The sequence below is a fragment of the Labeo rohita genome, unplaced genomic scaffold, assembly GCF_022985175.1.
Source record: "Labeo rohita strain BAU-BD-2019 unplaced genomic scaffold, IGBB_LRoh.1.0 scaffold_77, whole genome shotgun sequence".
Lineage (NCBI taxonomy): Eukaryota > Metazoa > Chordata > Actinopteri > Cypriniformes > Cyprinidae > Labeo > Labeo rohita.
Genome location: NW_026129711.1, coordinates 89545 through 102242, shown reverse-complemented (window position 1 = coordinate 102242; position 12698 = coordinate 89545). Strand labels below are relative to the sequence as shown.

The 12698-nt window shown below is 36.7% G+C and overlaps 1 protein-coding gene across 1 annotated transcript; it reads right to left on the bottom strand.

Annotated features, from left to right (window-relative positions):
- Nucleotides 1-687: 687 nt before the first annotated feature.
- LOC127161903 (verrucotoxin subunit beta-like) lies at nt 688-3303 on the bottom strand. Its single transcript, XM_051104665.1, is given in 7 exon segments — nt 688-816; nt 818-1194; nt 1197-1610; nt 1613-1793; nt 1795-1910; nt 1913-2392; nt 3207-3303. Coding segments are annotated over 7 exon segments (1794 nt in total).
- Nucleotides 3304-12698: the final 9395 nt, after the last annotated feature.

Genomic DNA, 12698 nt, shown 5'->3' with positions numbered 1-12698 from the left:
ATGGACCAGCATAAACCAGCAAAGGACCAGCTTAAACCAGCATCAAAACCTACCTACCAGCATATGCTGGTCTTTTCAACAGGGAAATTAGCTCATACTGGCGAAATGCTGTAGGAAGGAGTCATGAGGAAGAACCTTGTCTTTCAGTGACTTGGGGACCAACATAATTTAAAGAGTCTTGTTTTTCTGTTATCTTTGTTTTTTTTGTGAAAACACAACATGTCAACAACCTTCAAGAAATTTGGTGAGATGTTTGATCCTTATCGTAAACGGAGGCAGTCTGTGTCAACCAACACTGGCAAACAAAATGACAGGAACTAAAGAGAGAGACAGAACTTTGCAATCTTTAAACTCAAGATAGTTCTTCTGGAAGAACAGAACAAGCTACAGAGACATTTTAAGAACAGAGACACTTCAAGAGCAGACTACCGGGACAACACGTCAAGAACTGGCTACTCAAACATTTCATGGATAGAGGCATTCTAGCTACAAAAGAGATATCAATCACTGTATATTGTTTTAATGAGGCAAACTATATTACTACTGAATTTTAGATATTTTCAGAAATGCATGACTGGAATGATACTATGTTAGACACTAACTGTTTTGAGTTTTTGTGCTTTAGTTTTTAAACACATATACAGGGGTATTTTTAAGTCATACATTTTTCATACAAAGTCAAACTGGTCAATTCATGAGTGGTTTGTTATCATCTTCACTCACTCCCACTTTATCAACTCTTCTACAGCGGATCAAGTAATGCTTTCCAAACTCCAATCCAGTCAGAGTAAAGTCTTCAAGATATGTGTCTATAAGAAGACCATGGTTCCTCAGTTCCAGAATGTGGTTTCACCTGCTTGTATTCCACTCTGTACTGCACATCATTCACAGATGAAGATTTCTGCAGTTTAAGGGACACGGTTTGGTCCTGGGCATGCTTCACTATTGGTGGGGAAGGCTTGGACATGGGCTTGAACTGTGTGTCTGTCAGTTTCCCTTTTTCAAACAGATAGATGGAGGAGCCTGGAATGGAGGGATTAGAAATGGCAGAAATTATGAAATGGATTCTTTTTTCATTTTTATTGGCCTCTGCAAACCTCTTAAAATGAGACAAGTTGTTTGCCATCTTTACTATGACATTGGGATCATTGAACCACTTTCTGAAAGATTTCACAGAAAAAATTGTTATTCCCATCTAGCTCTAAATAAGTCAGATTGAAGGAACTTCTTCAGGGTTGAAAGATATGTGTCTTCATACTTAAGAGATGTGAAGGTGAAGCACACCACTGCATCAATATTAAGATCAAATAAGAGGGGCATGACATTATCTTCAAATTTGATCCCTTCTAGTGACTTGGTGAGAGAACTCAAGAGGTCAATTTCAGACTTTGCATCATATAACCAGTGATTAAGTGTCTCAGTATTGAATGGGGAGCTCCTGTGGGCATTCAGGATGTCTTCCAGAGATTTCTCCTCCATCTCTCCTCCTCGAATAGCAGGCAAGACCTTATTTACGTTGCCCAGTAGCCTTGTCTTGTATGTGCTAAACAAGTCTTTAAAAGAGTGCAGCCTCTTCTTGATGTCACTGAAACTACTGACCAGTGCATTTCTGACAGGTCATTGTATGTCCTTTCTACATCTTCCAGCTCCTCGATTATAGATTCAGTGTTGGAAATCAGACTTGTGGTGATTTTTCTCTTCAGCTGAGCTGCCTTATTGTCCAACAGATGAAGAGGATGGAGCCAGACTTTTATTGGAACCACATTCTGTGGATTCTCCTTCAGCAGAAGGGGAGAGATTCTTGTATGTCTTTATGGCCTCCTTGTATGTGGTGGGGTTCTGCTCAAGAAGGAAGTCCCCATGAAATGTGCAGGTGATTTTCTCAGACATATTATTTTTATCATGTTCTTTATATTTACATGTCCTTGACCATCAATGGAAATTGAAGGGATGCTCCTGACCATGACATTCAGGTCTCCCTTAATCTGCTGCTTATTTTCCTCTTCTGATACTGTGTGATCAAACACCATGATGGCCTGAGCTCCGTACAGCACAGCAGTGACCACATGAGTTGCAGTTTTCTGGTCAAACACCTCAGGGTAGGTGAAATGGCCCAGCTGGGACATTGTGAGCTGTTCATATTGTGTGGTTTCACTGTAAAACATTGTAACTCTGCACTGATGGTTTGAGGATTTGGTGTCATGCAGGAACTTCCCAGATCCTCCCACCTCCACGAGCCCCGCCAAGAAACTGGCCTTCAGGGAAGCGCTTACATCCAGGAGACTGGCCTTACTAGAGAGAGAATCAGAGCTACTGAACTTCAGATCTGTCCGGGTCTGATGACGAATGTCCACATTTTCACTCAATGATTTCTTATCCCAGAGAGTAACACCTGAAATGAAACAAATTAGTTACTGTACATATGAGGAAGTGATGTACAGTTGTAAATGTAAATTGTAAATGTGTTAGTTAAATTTGTGTTAAAAATGTAGAAGATTGGATAACCAATAATTGTTCTACCTTAGAAACATTGCCAAGCTATTGCAAATGCTACTTGTTTCTGATGCAGAAAAGCTAGTTCATGCATTCATGTGCAAAAAGTGCACTTCCATAATGTACTTAAAGTGCTCTATTTTCGCACACTAATGTTGTACTTAATATACAAAAAATTACTCTTTAGTACTTCTTAAGATAAACTTCAGAAGTGTACTCAACTGTACTATTTTGGGACACCATGAACATGAACTAAAATTTGCTTTGATTTTAAGTTTACCTTAATATACTAAAAATTATTCTTTAGTACTTCTTAAGTACAAAATTAGTGTGTGAAAATAGAGCACTATTTAAGTACATTTTGGAAGTGTACTTTTTTCACCTGGGTTACACAATATTACTAATTACTTATAAGGCCCTAAATGGTTTAACTCCTGCGTACCTAACTAGTCTCCTATCACACTAAAATCTGTCACGCTGCCTAAGATCACAAAACTCTGGACTTTTGGTAGTTCCTAGGATAGCAAAGTCCACTAAAGGAGGTAGAGACAATCTGTATCATGAAAAAGTCTATACAAATAAACTTGAGTTGAATTGAAAATGTGCAGGTGTTATAGTTTTGCTACACAAGGACTGTTAATTGGTGATTCAACATTTGGTGGAAAAAACAAACAAACATTTCTTCAAATTATTTTTTTAGATAGATATACCACCTGGAATGAAGGAATCTTTGCGGGAGTCGTAAAGCATACCAAGAAACAGAGGTCTTCCTAGGGCTGCCACTTCCATTGGCTCTGATGCTATGGCCATAATAAAGAAAAAAGAAAAAAATTATAACACATTTTTTTCGCCATCTTAATGATAATGCTGTAGAAATTCATTATAATAAAATATAGCTGCAAGCTCACTGCACAACAAAATGTGTTCAAAGGGAATACATGGTCAAGCTAACAACTGTCCAAAAAGCACACAAAATCATATAAATTGCAAGAATTTGAAAAAAGTTTTGAATATAAAGACAGCTCCTTATATAATTTTTGGTTCAACAAGCAATTTAGGATTATATTAGGTAATAGTGTAATTACAGAACCTCTGAAACCTAGGCCACCACTTTCCATGCTACGCCACCAGGCCAATGACACAGAGTTGCCAACGAAACATAGCAACAAAAGACTTAGTACACTGTAGAAATCTTCACAATGGCCACCAATTATTGTAGGGATGTTTGACACACCACTTAAGATGAGCATGAGATTGTCAGATCTTGTCATTATTGTAGTTTTTGCTATTTCAGAACTTCACTTGTTTATGCTTCTTTTCTGTTTCTTCTTTTCTTAGTTTGCAACACAAGTTTCAGCACACTTTCTTCGGCCTTAGAGAGAATCTTTTCATCCTGGTTCAGGATTATGATCAGTTAAAAACAATAATGTGTGTGTGTGTGTGTGTGTGTGTGTGTATATATATATATTGTGACGAGCGTCCCGAGAATGTATCAGCGTCGCCCTGGAAACCAACGAGCACCGCCCGCTCACGCTCATCACGGCCGGATCGGTCTCAGCTGCGCCTCATCAGCTGGCGTCCTCATAAGCGGCGAGGCGCCGGCTCAATGTGAGAAACGCTTCTCCGAGAAACAAAGACTAATGGTTTGTCTCCTTCTGTTCCGTAGAAAGCAGCTGACGACTGATCCGCACACCGTTCACTGGACCCACGCTGAGCACGAGAGAGATTGAGAGCACACCATTTCACCGCTTCACTTCCCCGTATTGTTTAACCCTTTCTGCGCTCTGTTAAATAAATCCATCCTCCGGGGCTAAAAACTTGAGTTTTATGTCCTGTGTTTCTTCACCCCGCGACTATATATATATATATATATATATATATATATATATATATATATATATATATATATATATATATATATATATATATATATATATATTAGTATGCAAACATGTAAATTGCACATAATGCAGTTTTTACATTAACTTCTAAATTATAAAATTGATATTTGTTGTTGAAACAGGGCCACTGCTGGCAAAATGGGTGCCATAAGCAGAATTGTATTGTTGTGCCCCCTCCCTCAAATATTATGAAAAAATAAATAAAATAAAAACTACAATAGGGGTTAAAATATAACTTTAATAAAATGTAAAAATAAATAAATAAATTGTAATTAAACTGTATTATTTATAAATTACAATTGTAGCTCAAGTCAGTTACATATGGCTATGATTTTATTAATACAGTTGTCTAAACAATTTTATAGTCTCAAGCATTTAGAAATCACATAGAAGAAGAAGTTTTACTACGATAAAACCATGGTTAATTTTTCTAAGAGTTATGATGTCCTCATATTTTTGTTGACGAAATTATAGAGGCTGTAGCATTTCTATTGCAAAAATGTGGCCAAAAATGTAAGATTAAGTGGATATTTGAATTAAATTTAATTTAATTCAAGTTTATTTGTACATCGCTTTTCACGATACAGTATTTTTTGTTGACATATATGTATACTTAGTCAAAAATCAAATTGGCAACTAGTTGCTGGTGGGCAAATGACTTGTTAGTACATATATCATGGGAAAATAGGGTATACTTTGCTAAAAGGTTAATAAATCAAGGTTATTTGTCTTGTTTAGTGCTTTTTGGTAAAAGAGAGATAGAAAAGGGGAGTGGGGAGGACATGTATGGAATTACTTTCTTTTGAAAGAAATTGTCTGTATGCACTGTTTTTTGTTATATAGATGTAGTTTTTTTTTCTTCATTCTGTTTATTTTTATTTATGTATTTTCATTTAACTTTTTGATACACAATGCCCTGTTGGGGCAACTTAATAGCTGCACTTTGTTCTGCACAATGTTCCACCACTTCAAGAGAAATGGATATGTTGTTTTTTGCATTTTCATATTCAAGAGATTATACGATAGATGCAGCTTTTTTGGGTTCATATTTTTTTGGGTTTGAATGTTCTTGGACTGTTATACATAGTAAATTTGTTTATGAATATAGATTGATCTGTTGAAAGCAGTTATTTTGAGTTAGATGCCAAATGTTCTCCTCCTATTCAAATTTGACACTGAAGGAGTGCCTTTAATACAAGGCTGCATTAAATATGGCTCTGCTTAACACATTTTGTATCTGCGTCCCTGTTCCCTTATTGTTTTTTGTTGTTTCAACCCTGCCTGTCTGACTATGTTTTGCGAAAATAAAACCAGCATTTGGATCCAAACACTCCGTTGTCACGCCTCCACGTTACAGCCCATGCATCTTAACCGACTGCCGTAAACAGTTTGAAATGACAAAACTAATTTGCGTAGCTAATCTTAAAATGTTATTCATTTAGTCTTGTGATTCTTATTTTGATTGTCAATACACATTTTTCATCATTTTTAAATACTATGTTATACAACATTTTGTTCCCCCCCAATCAGGGTATCTTCCATTCATTCTTTTTTTAATTTAACATTTAAAACAGAAAAATAAGTAAACGGTTCCTTTTTTTCATTTTTCAATTTTTCCAAAAAACAAAAAAAACAATAATTATGCATGATTTTTCGTTTTTATGTTCAGGGCTAGAAAATAAATAAACAACTTGAATTTTCGATCTTTGCATGAGGGTGGGAATAAAACTCTCCTTTCCGCTGATTGGTCAACCAAACATTAAACTGTGCAGGCAGTTTCGCACAACAGAAAACACAGTCTTGCTGCTACAGTTGAATGCATTCTTAATGCATTTATTGCAACTATATTTCATCACTTTTGTCATCAAACAACCAGACTAACAAATAATAGCCCATACCAGGGCAGAGCCTATAGACAGGGCTTACTTCTGTAGGCATAAATTCGGCAACCTGCGCGAGAAATACAAGTTATTATTTTCATCTACTGCCGATAATCCTTTTATATTCTAAGTATCATTTCATTCTGTAATTTCTGTATTCAAAATGTTATGTTTAAATCATTAATCACATTACGTTGTGCAGTTGTGGTGTGTAAACGCATTTACTGCTTTCTGGGCAACATTAACCCATAAATACACCTGTGCAAAGATGCACTCTAAAAAACGCTGGGTTGTTTTTTTAACCCAACTGTTGGGTCATTATGTTGGGTTATTTTTCCAGTGTTGGGTAGTTTTTGTGTAACCCAGCTGTTGGGTTAGTGGCTGGGTCAATCTCAGTGACTGCTGAAACTATAACCTCCATCCGACGAAACAACCCAACACGGACTCACTTCAACCCAGCTGTTGGGTTACAGTCAGAGCACAGGTTTTTCATTCTCTTCAGTGTTGTTCAGTGTTCACGTTTTGATTATTACTGTTGCCTCTAGTCTGCTTTTTAATTTCCAACCTTTTTTCGGTTCATTTTAAGCCAGCAATAATAATTTTCAATCAATATTTGAGTTAATTAAAACAACCCAGCATGTTGGGTCAAATATTTAACCAAACTGGCTGGGTTAAAATAACCCAACACTGAGTTTGTCCATATTTGACCCAATGTTGGGTTACCAAAATAACCCAAATTGGATTGTTTTAACCCAGCGTTTTTTTAGAGTGTGGCTTTGGTTGATATGGATTTATTAACAGCCTATAGTGTCATATTTATCTAAAATAACTGAATTAAAAAAAAAAATTACATTAAAGATGACATACATTTTTAATAAGATTAGAAAAAAAAAAAACTATATAAAAGTAAAAAATAGACTGCCTCTTAAAGCAATACATACTTAAAAACTACTACTACTAATGGGCTAGTTTTTACTAATGAAACTAATAATTATCATATTGCAAAAATAAATAAATAAATACTCTGGCTTTATTGTTCAAAGTGCTATTTCAGGGGTTTGATTCTTGTAACTGAGATGTGCTATTTTATAGTGGCTAATTAACATTACCCCTAGAATTTAACAATGAAAAAAATAGACCATATACTACACCGATATGAAATAATGTCATATCTTTACATATCTATATCATTTCAACTTCAACTCTTGTCCAAAACTCAGCTCAATAAAACAGGCGATGTGCTAAAGATGTAGGCTAGGGAGTAGCTGTGGGTGCAGATGTGAATAAATTAATATTTAGGCTATGAGGAAATAATAACTTGCGTTAGCCATGTGTTAGTCTGGTTGTTTGAGAAAGTGATGAAATATAGTTGCAGTAAATGCGTAAAGAATGCATACAACTGTAGCAGCGGGACTGTTCTCTGCTGTGCGAAACTGCAGAAGAACTAATGTTGGCACAGTTTAATGTTTGGTTGACCAATCAGCGGAAAGGGGCGGAAATAAACGGAAGATACCCTGATCCCCCCCACTTGTTTGCAAACATAAAGTTCACTATCAATAACCTAAACATATAAAATAAAAAAATTACTTGTAATTTTTAATTTGATTACTTAAGTAAATAAAAAATGAAGTAATTTTGTTCTTGTACTCAAATAAAATCAAAAGAAGTACTTAATACCTTTACATGAGCAATATTTTATTTGTGTATCTGCACTTTTTCTCAAGTACTTGATCTGTGTAATTTGTCCACCAATGCAGGTTTTGTTCATGGCGTTTTGTTAAACTTTTCTAATGGGGAATTTTTTTTTTTTTTTTTTTAAACCCAATGGAATATATAAAAGAAAATACTTGAGTAGTACATTTCCTTCTAAGCACACTTAATCCGTCCTGTAATATTGCTGATCTCTACACATTCACATTTTGTAACACCATTCGCATCTTACCTTGGGTCTTTGCTTTGCTTTGGGATCTTATGAGAACAGCAAATCCAGATCCAGTTTTTTCCACAGTTAGGGTAGCCAACCATATATATGCACATAAGCAGATGAAGTTTGGCTGCTTCAAGTACATCGAAAGTGCCACCATCTTAAAAATGCCAGCAAGAAGACCTGTTTGAATGGAAGTCACAGGAGAAGATGCGTCAGTGTCCTGAATACACTGCCTTTGTGTTGAAAATGGGGTCTCATGGTTTTTAGCATCCTCGTTTGTTGTTCTGGAGACGTCGGTTTGAATCACACTCGGAGCGGGGCAAGTAGGACCGGTTACATATACAACATAAAACAATATTATAACTTATATCTGCACAAAAGAATGCAAATGCATAAGTGAACTTTTGTGATCAAGCTTGCACCTGCGTGCGAACTTTTACCTGTCTATATCAGCAGCTTTTAATAGTACATGTATATATTCATCATTCAAAAGCAGAAACCGAAACAAAGATATATGAGATAAACACAGATATACGAAACATAAACAAAGCAGCGCTTGCTATTTTTAATACCAGTTATGATGATAACTTTACTCAATTTAAGTGGCTCATGTTGTTATAATGCCTAGTTCTTCCATGAAACTCTAGATGGCGCAGGCTGACGGGTGTTAACGTAACTGATGATATTCACAGCCTTACACCACTTGGCACAAGCTGATTGGTTCACGTTGCGTACGCAGCCAATGAATTTGAACCCTTAACTTTAAATGGCTGGTCGGCATTCACTTGAGCCTTTCGCAGCAGCGCGCTTTGAGTTCCTCTGAAACTCAGCTAGATAAGTAAACATTCTCACTCTTATTTTAGGGCTTTATTGCATTAGTCAACTTACATTTCTAAAACTATAAAACATACAGTCCTAAAACTATGCGCAGACTGTTCGCGAGAGAAGTAACGTTAATTACTAAGCATGTCCTGTTCATATAACAGCAGCAGCAGTGGCTTATAGTTCATGTTTGTGAAAATACATCGCCTAGTGAAACAGTAAAGTGAAGGTGATTACCCTATTTGCCCGAAACATTTTTTGTTTTAATATTATCTTGGGCATTCTCATCTATTTAAGTGCGAAGGGGTTGATTTCAGAAGATGCACGCCACAGTGGGATCGGCTGCAGTGGCATTCACAGTTTAAGTCAAGGCAAACGTGTATTATGGTATTCCTTAAACGTCTTATTGTCATCAGGCCACTACTTAAACCAGAACAACTTAAATGAGCAAAATAAATAATATACTCGCTTTTATTATACTTGTATTAGTGGCGCATTGCAATCCACTTCAGAAGGGAGCGCTCACTCTTAAAGGGGCCACATCTCTATTTCACTCGTAACATTTGGTTCAGTCATAGTGCAGTGTTTATTGTGAAAGTCATGTTTAAAGATAATGAATCAGTAATTCGTTTAAAATATAAGGATACTATTACCAATAATTAATTGGTTAGTAGCCCTTTTACAATGCAGCATAATAGTAGGGCCCTTTAAACTTGGAATTTTCTTATTTGTTTATTCAGCTGGGCTCACAGCAATTCTAGTACTTTCATAGACTGTAGCAGCAGTATCCATAGAAATTCAGATTGTGTTATTAGCAAATTGTTAATAGCTGCATGCATAGCAATTAAATGATTTATTAGTAGCAGCAGCAGGTAAACCATAGTTGAAGTTCAACGGCTAAACATGGATGTTACGTGAACTTTTCAAGTGATTAGGAATTATTAGCATTTTGTTTACTTATAAAGGGGCTATAGAAATATTAAGTACTTGTACATTTGTAGCAGCAGTATGCATAGCTATTCAGATGCAATGTTAGAAATAGCAGTAGCAAGCCAAATTATTATCGATAAAATAGCAGCGGCTTTAGTCGCAAATGTCTGTTTAATGTATGGGGTAAGTAACTCTTTAATGTGAAATAGGCATTTTATTACTTTCCTTATTTAACAGGGCTGTAGCATCTGGACCAATCAGACATACAGTTGTTTGTTACATTTAACAAATAGTATTTAAACCCAAAAAGGCCAGCTACATGCTGGAGCTCTGGAGACAACCCCCCAAAGCAACTAACACCCCAAAAGGGCTCAGTTGCCAGGACGACTATCTGGTAAGAGGGTTTATTGCCCGCAGGAATGCACATCTGCCCATGCTACATTTGCCATAGGAAAGACACAATGCCTATAGAGATAGACTCTTTCCTATTCATTCACAGACAAATCTTTCTTTGACCTTCCTATGACACATACAGCAGCCCAGGTCATTGTGTACAGTATTACTGCATTGTATTTTAATTTTGTCTGTTGTATTTGTATTTGTCTTTCTACTGTTTTATGCATGTGTTATGATAGATGACTAGTAGTATAACGCACATATGCCATGTTTGGACTCTTTGAGTTCGTATTTTTATGATCTAAAAGTAAATTAAATCTAATGTAAATTAGATGTCGATACCTTTGCAACACGTTACTTTTTTAAGAAACCTTAGTAGTTTTTGCATCAACATCCAATCGAATGACATATGCAAAATACCAGGCTCACGGACAAAGAGTCGTAAACTTTCCCTCCAAAGGTGAAAGTTACCATTGGTTCGCGGACCTCCTGGAGGCACAGCCTCCAGAGAGCTTAAAGGCATCAAACGATTGACCGCCTCTCTTTTCTCACTCTCTTCACTTTCTCCTTCGTCTGCAACGTCTTCCGATTGCTGCCCGTGTGGAGGAACCCACGGGGAGCCTGAGCCGGCACAGGGCGTGCCCGGCGGGCCCGACAGGCCCCAACATTCAGAGCTGTGGCTCTCGACCACAAAGAGCCAGACATTTTCACTCAACCCTGGAATTCATCTTCATGACTCGCCTCAGTCAGCCAGACGTTCTTTTAGAACCTAAAAAGATGAGCTAGAACTTTTCAGGACTTCCCTAAGCACGCGCCAGGCCTCGCGGCCTTGTCTTTCCATTCCCCAAAGATCACAAGACTTCAGCTGGGTCCCTCTCAGCTCTTGGTTCTTCTTCAATTTTCACATGGGAAGAAACTCCCAGTCACCATTGAGTCAGAACCTCTTTGGAGTTCATCACTCTTCAGACCCGGAAGAACGTGATTGCAATTCCAAAACCACCACTGCTCCAACCATCAAGACATTTCGCCCAAGACTGCATTTGGACACTTGTTCAACGACCAAGGCAATGCAAGTATCGTACGTTTAACTAAACAAACAGAGGTTTAGTATAAGCTGTAGACAGCACTGATGGTTTCACTCAGGTGGCTAACTGACTCTTTTCATAGCTTCATTTCATTGTCTCTCTCTAACTGCTTCTCACTGACCCTTCCCCCCATGTATGAGTGATTTCATGTTTGTTTGTTTGTTTAGATTAGTTATGTGTTAGTCCTTCATTAATAAACTATTGTGGACAAATTACAATAGTTTTGATTCTGATTCTGCCTTGCAAATTAATGTCCCTTTACGATTCTGATTCGAGCTACATGCTCTAATGCAATGGTACTTTAAGAAAGTTATTTTCTGTGGCCAAGAAAATATCATTTCTTAGAGTTGATCCAAAAAGTATACTGAATGTTCGCTGGGCGAACAGATTAATTGATGGAAAATTAATTCTGCTACAGTTACAACTGGCAGCTGATATAAATAATTGTAATTAATAATAATTAATTGTAATTATTTATATACATTTCCCTTTGAGCTAAATCGCAACAGGGCTACAGGTAATTTTGTGAACTCTTACGCAAAATAGGCTTTATTTTGATTGTTTGCTGTTTAGTAAAGAGGCTTGTAGCAATTCTAAGTACTTGTGCAGCTGTAGCAGCAGTATGCTTAGCGATTTTTATAGCAGCAGCATGCATAGCAGATTCAGATGCAGTGTTAGAAAAAATATTAGCAGCAGCATGCTTGGCAAACTAATTATTATTTTGCAAACATAGTAGTAGTTAAAAGTACCTGGTCCGATTAAATTTCAGTGATTTTGCATGGATGGTCAGTGAATTCTCTAAGCAAAATTAGGCATTTTATTACTTGCTTATCCAATAGGGTTTACAGCAGATTCTGTGGACTCAGACTTCATTGTGTTAGCTATTTAATAACAGGCCTTATAGCTATTCTTAGTACTTGTGTATAGCTGTTTAGTTCGCAATGTTGGCTAATTTTAGCGGTAGCATGCAGAGCAGTTTCAGATGCTTAAATAACCTTAGCAGTGGCATGCGTAGCTTCATTGTTTCTAATATAGCAGTGACAGCATATAGTACTTTCAGTTGAATAAAATTCCAATGAATCGCATGGGGTAAGTAATGTGAAATAGGTATTTTATTACTTTTTCTATTTAACAGGGCTACAGTACTTTTGCAAACTCTTCAAAGTAAAATGGGCATTATTGATTGTATTTGCTTGTTTAATAAAGAGGGTTATAGCAATTCTAAGTACTTTTGTGCAGTTGTGTTAGCAGTATGTTTAGCTAT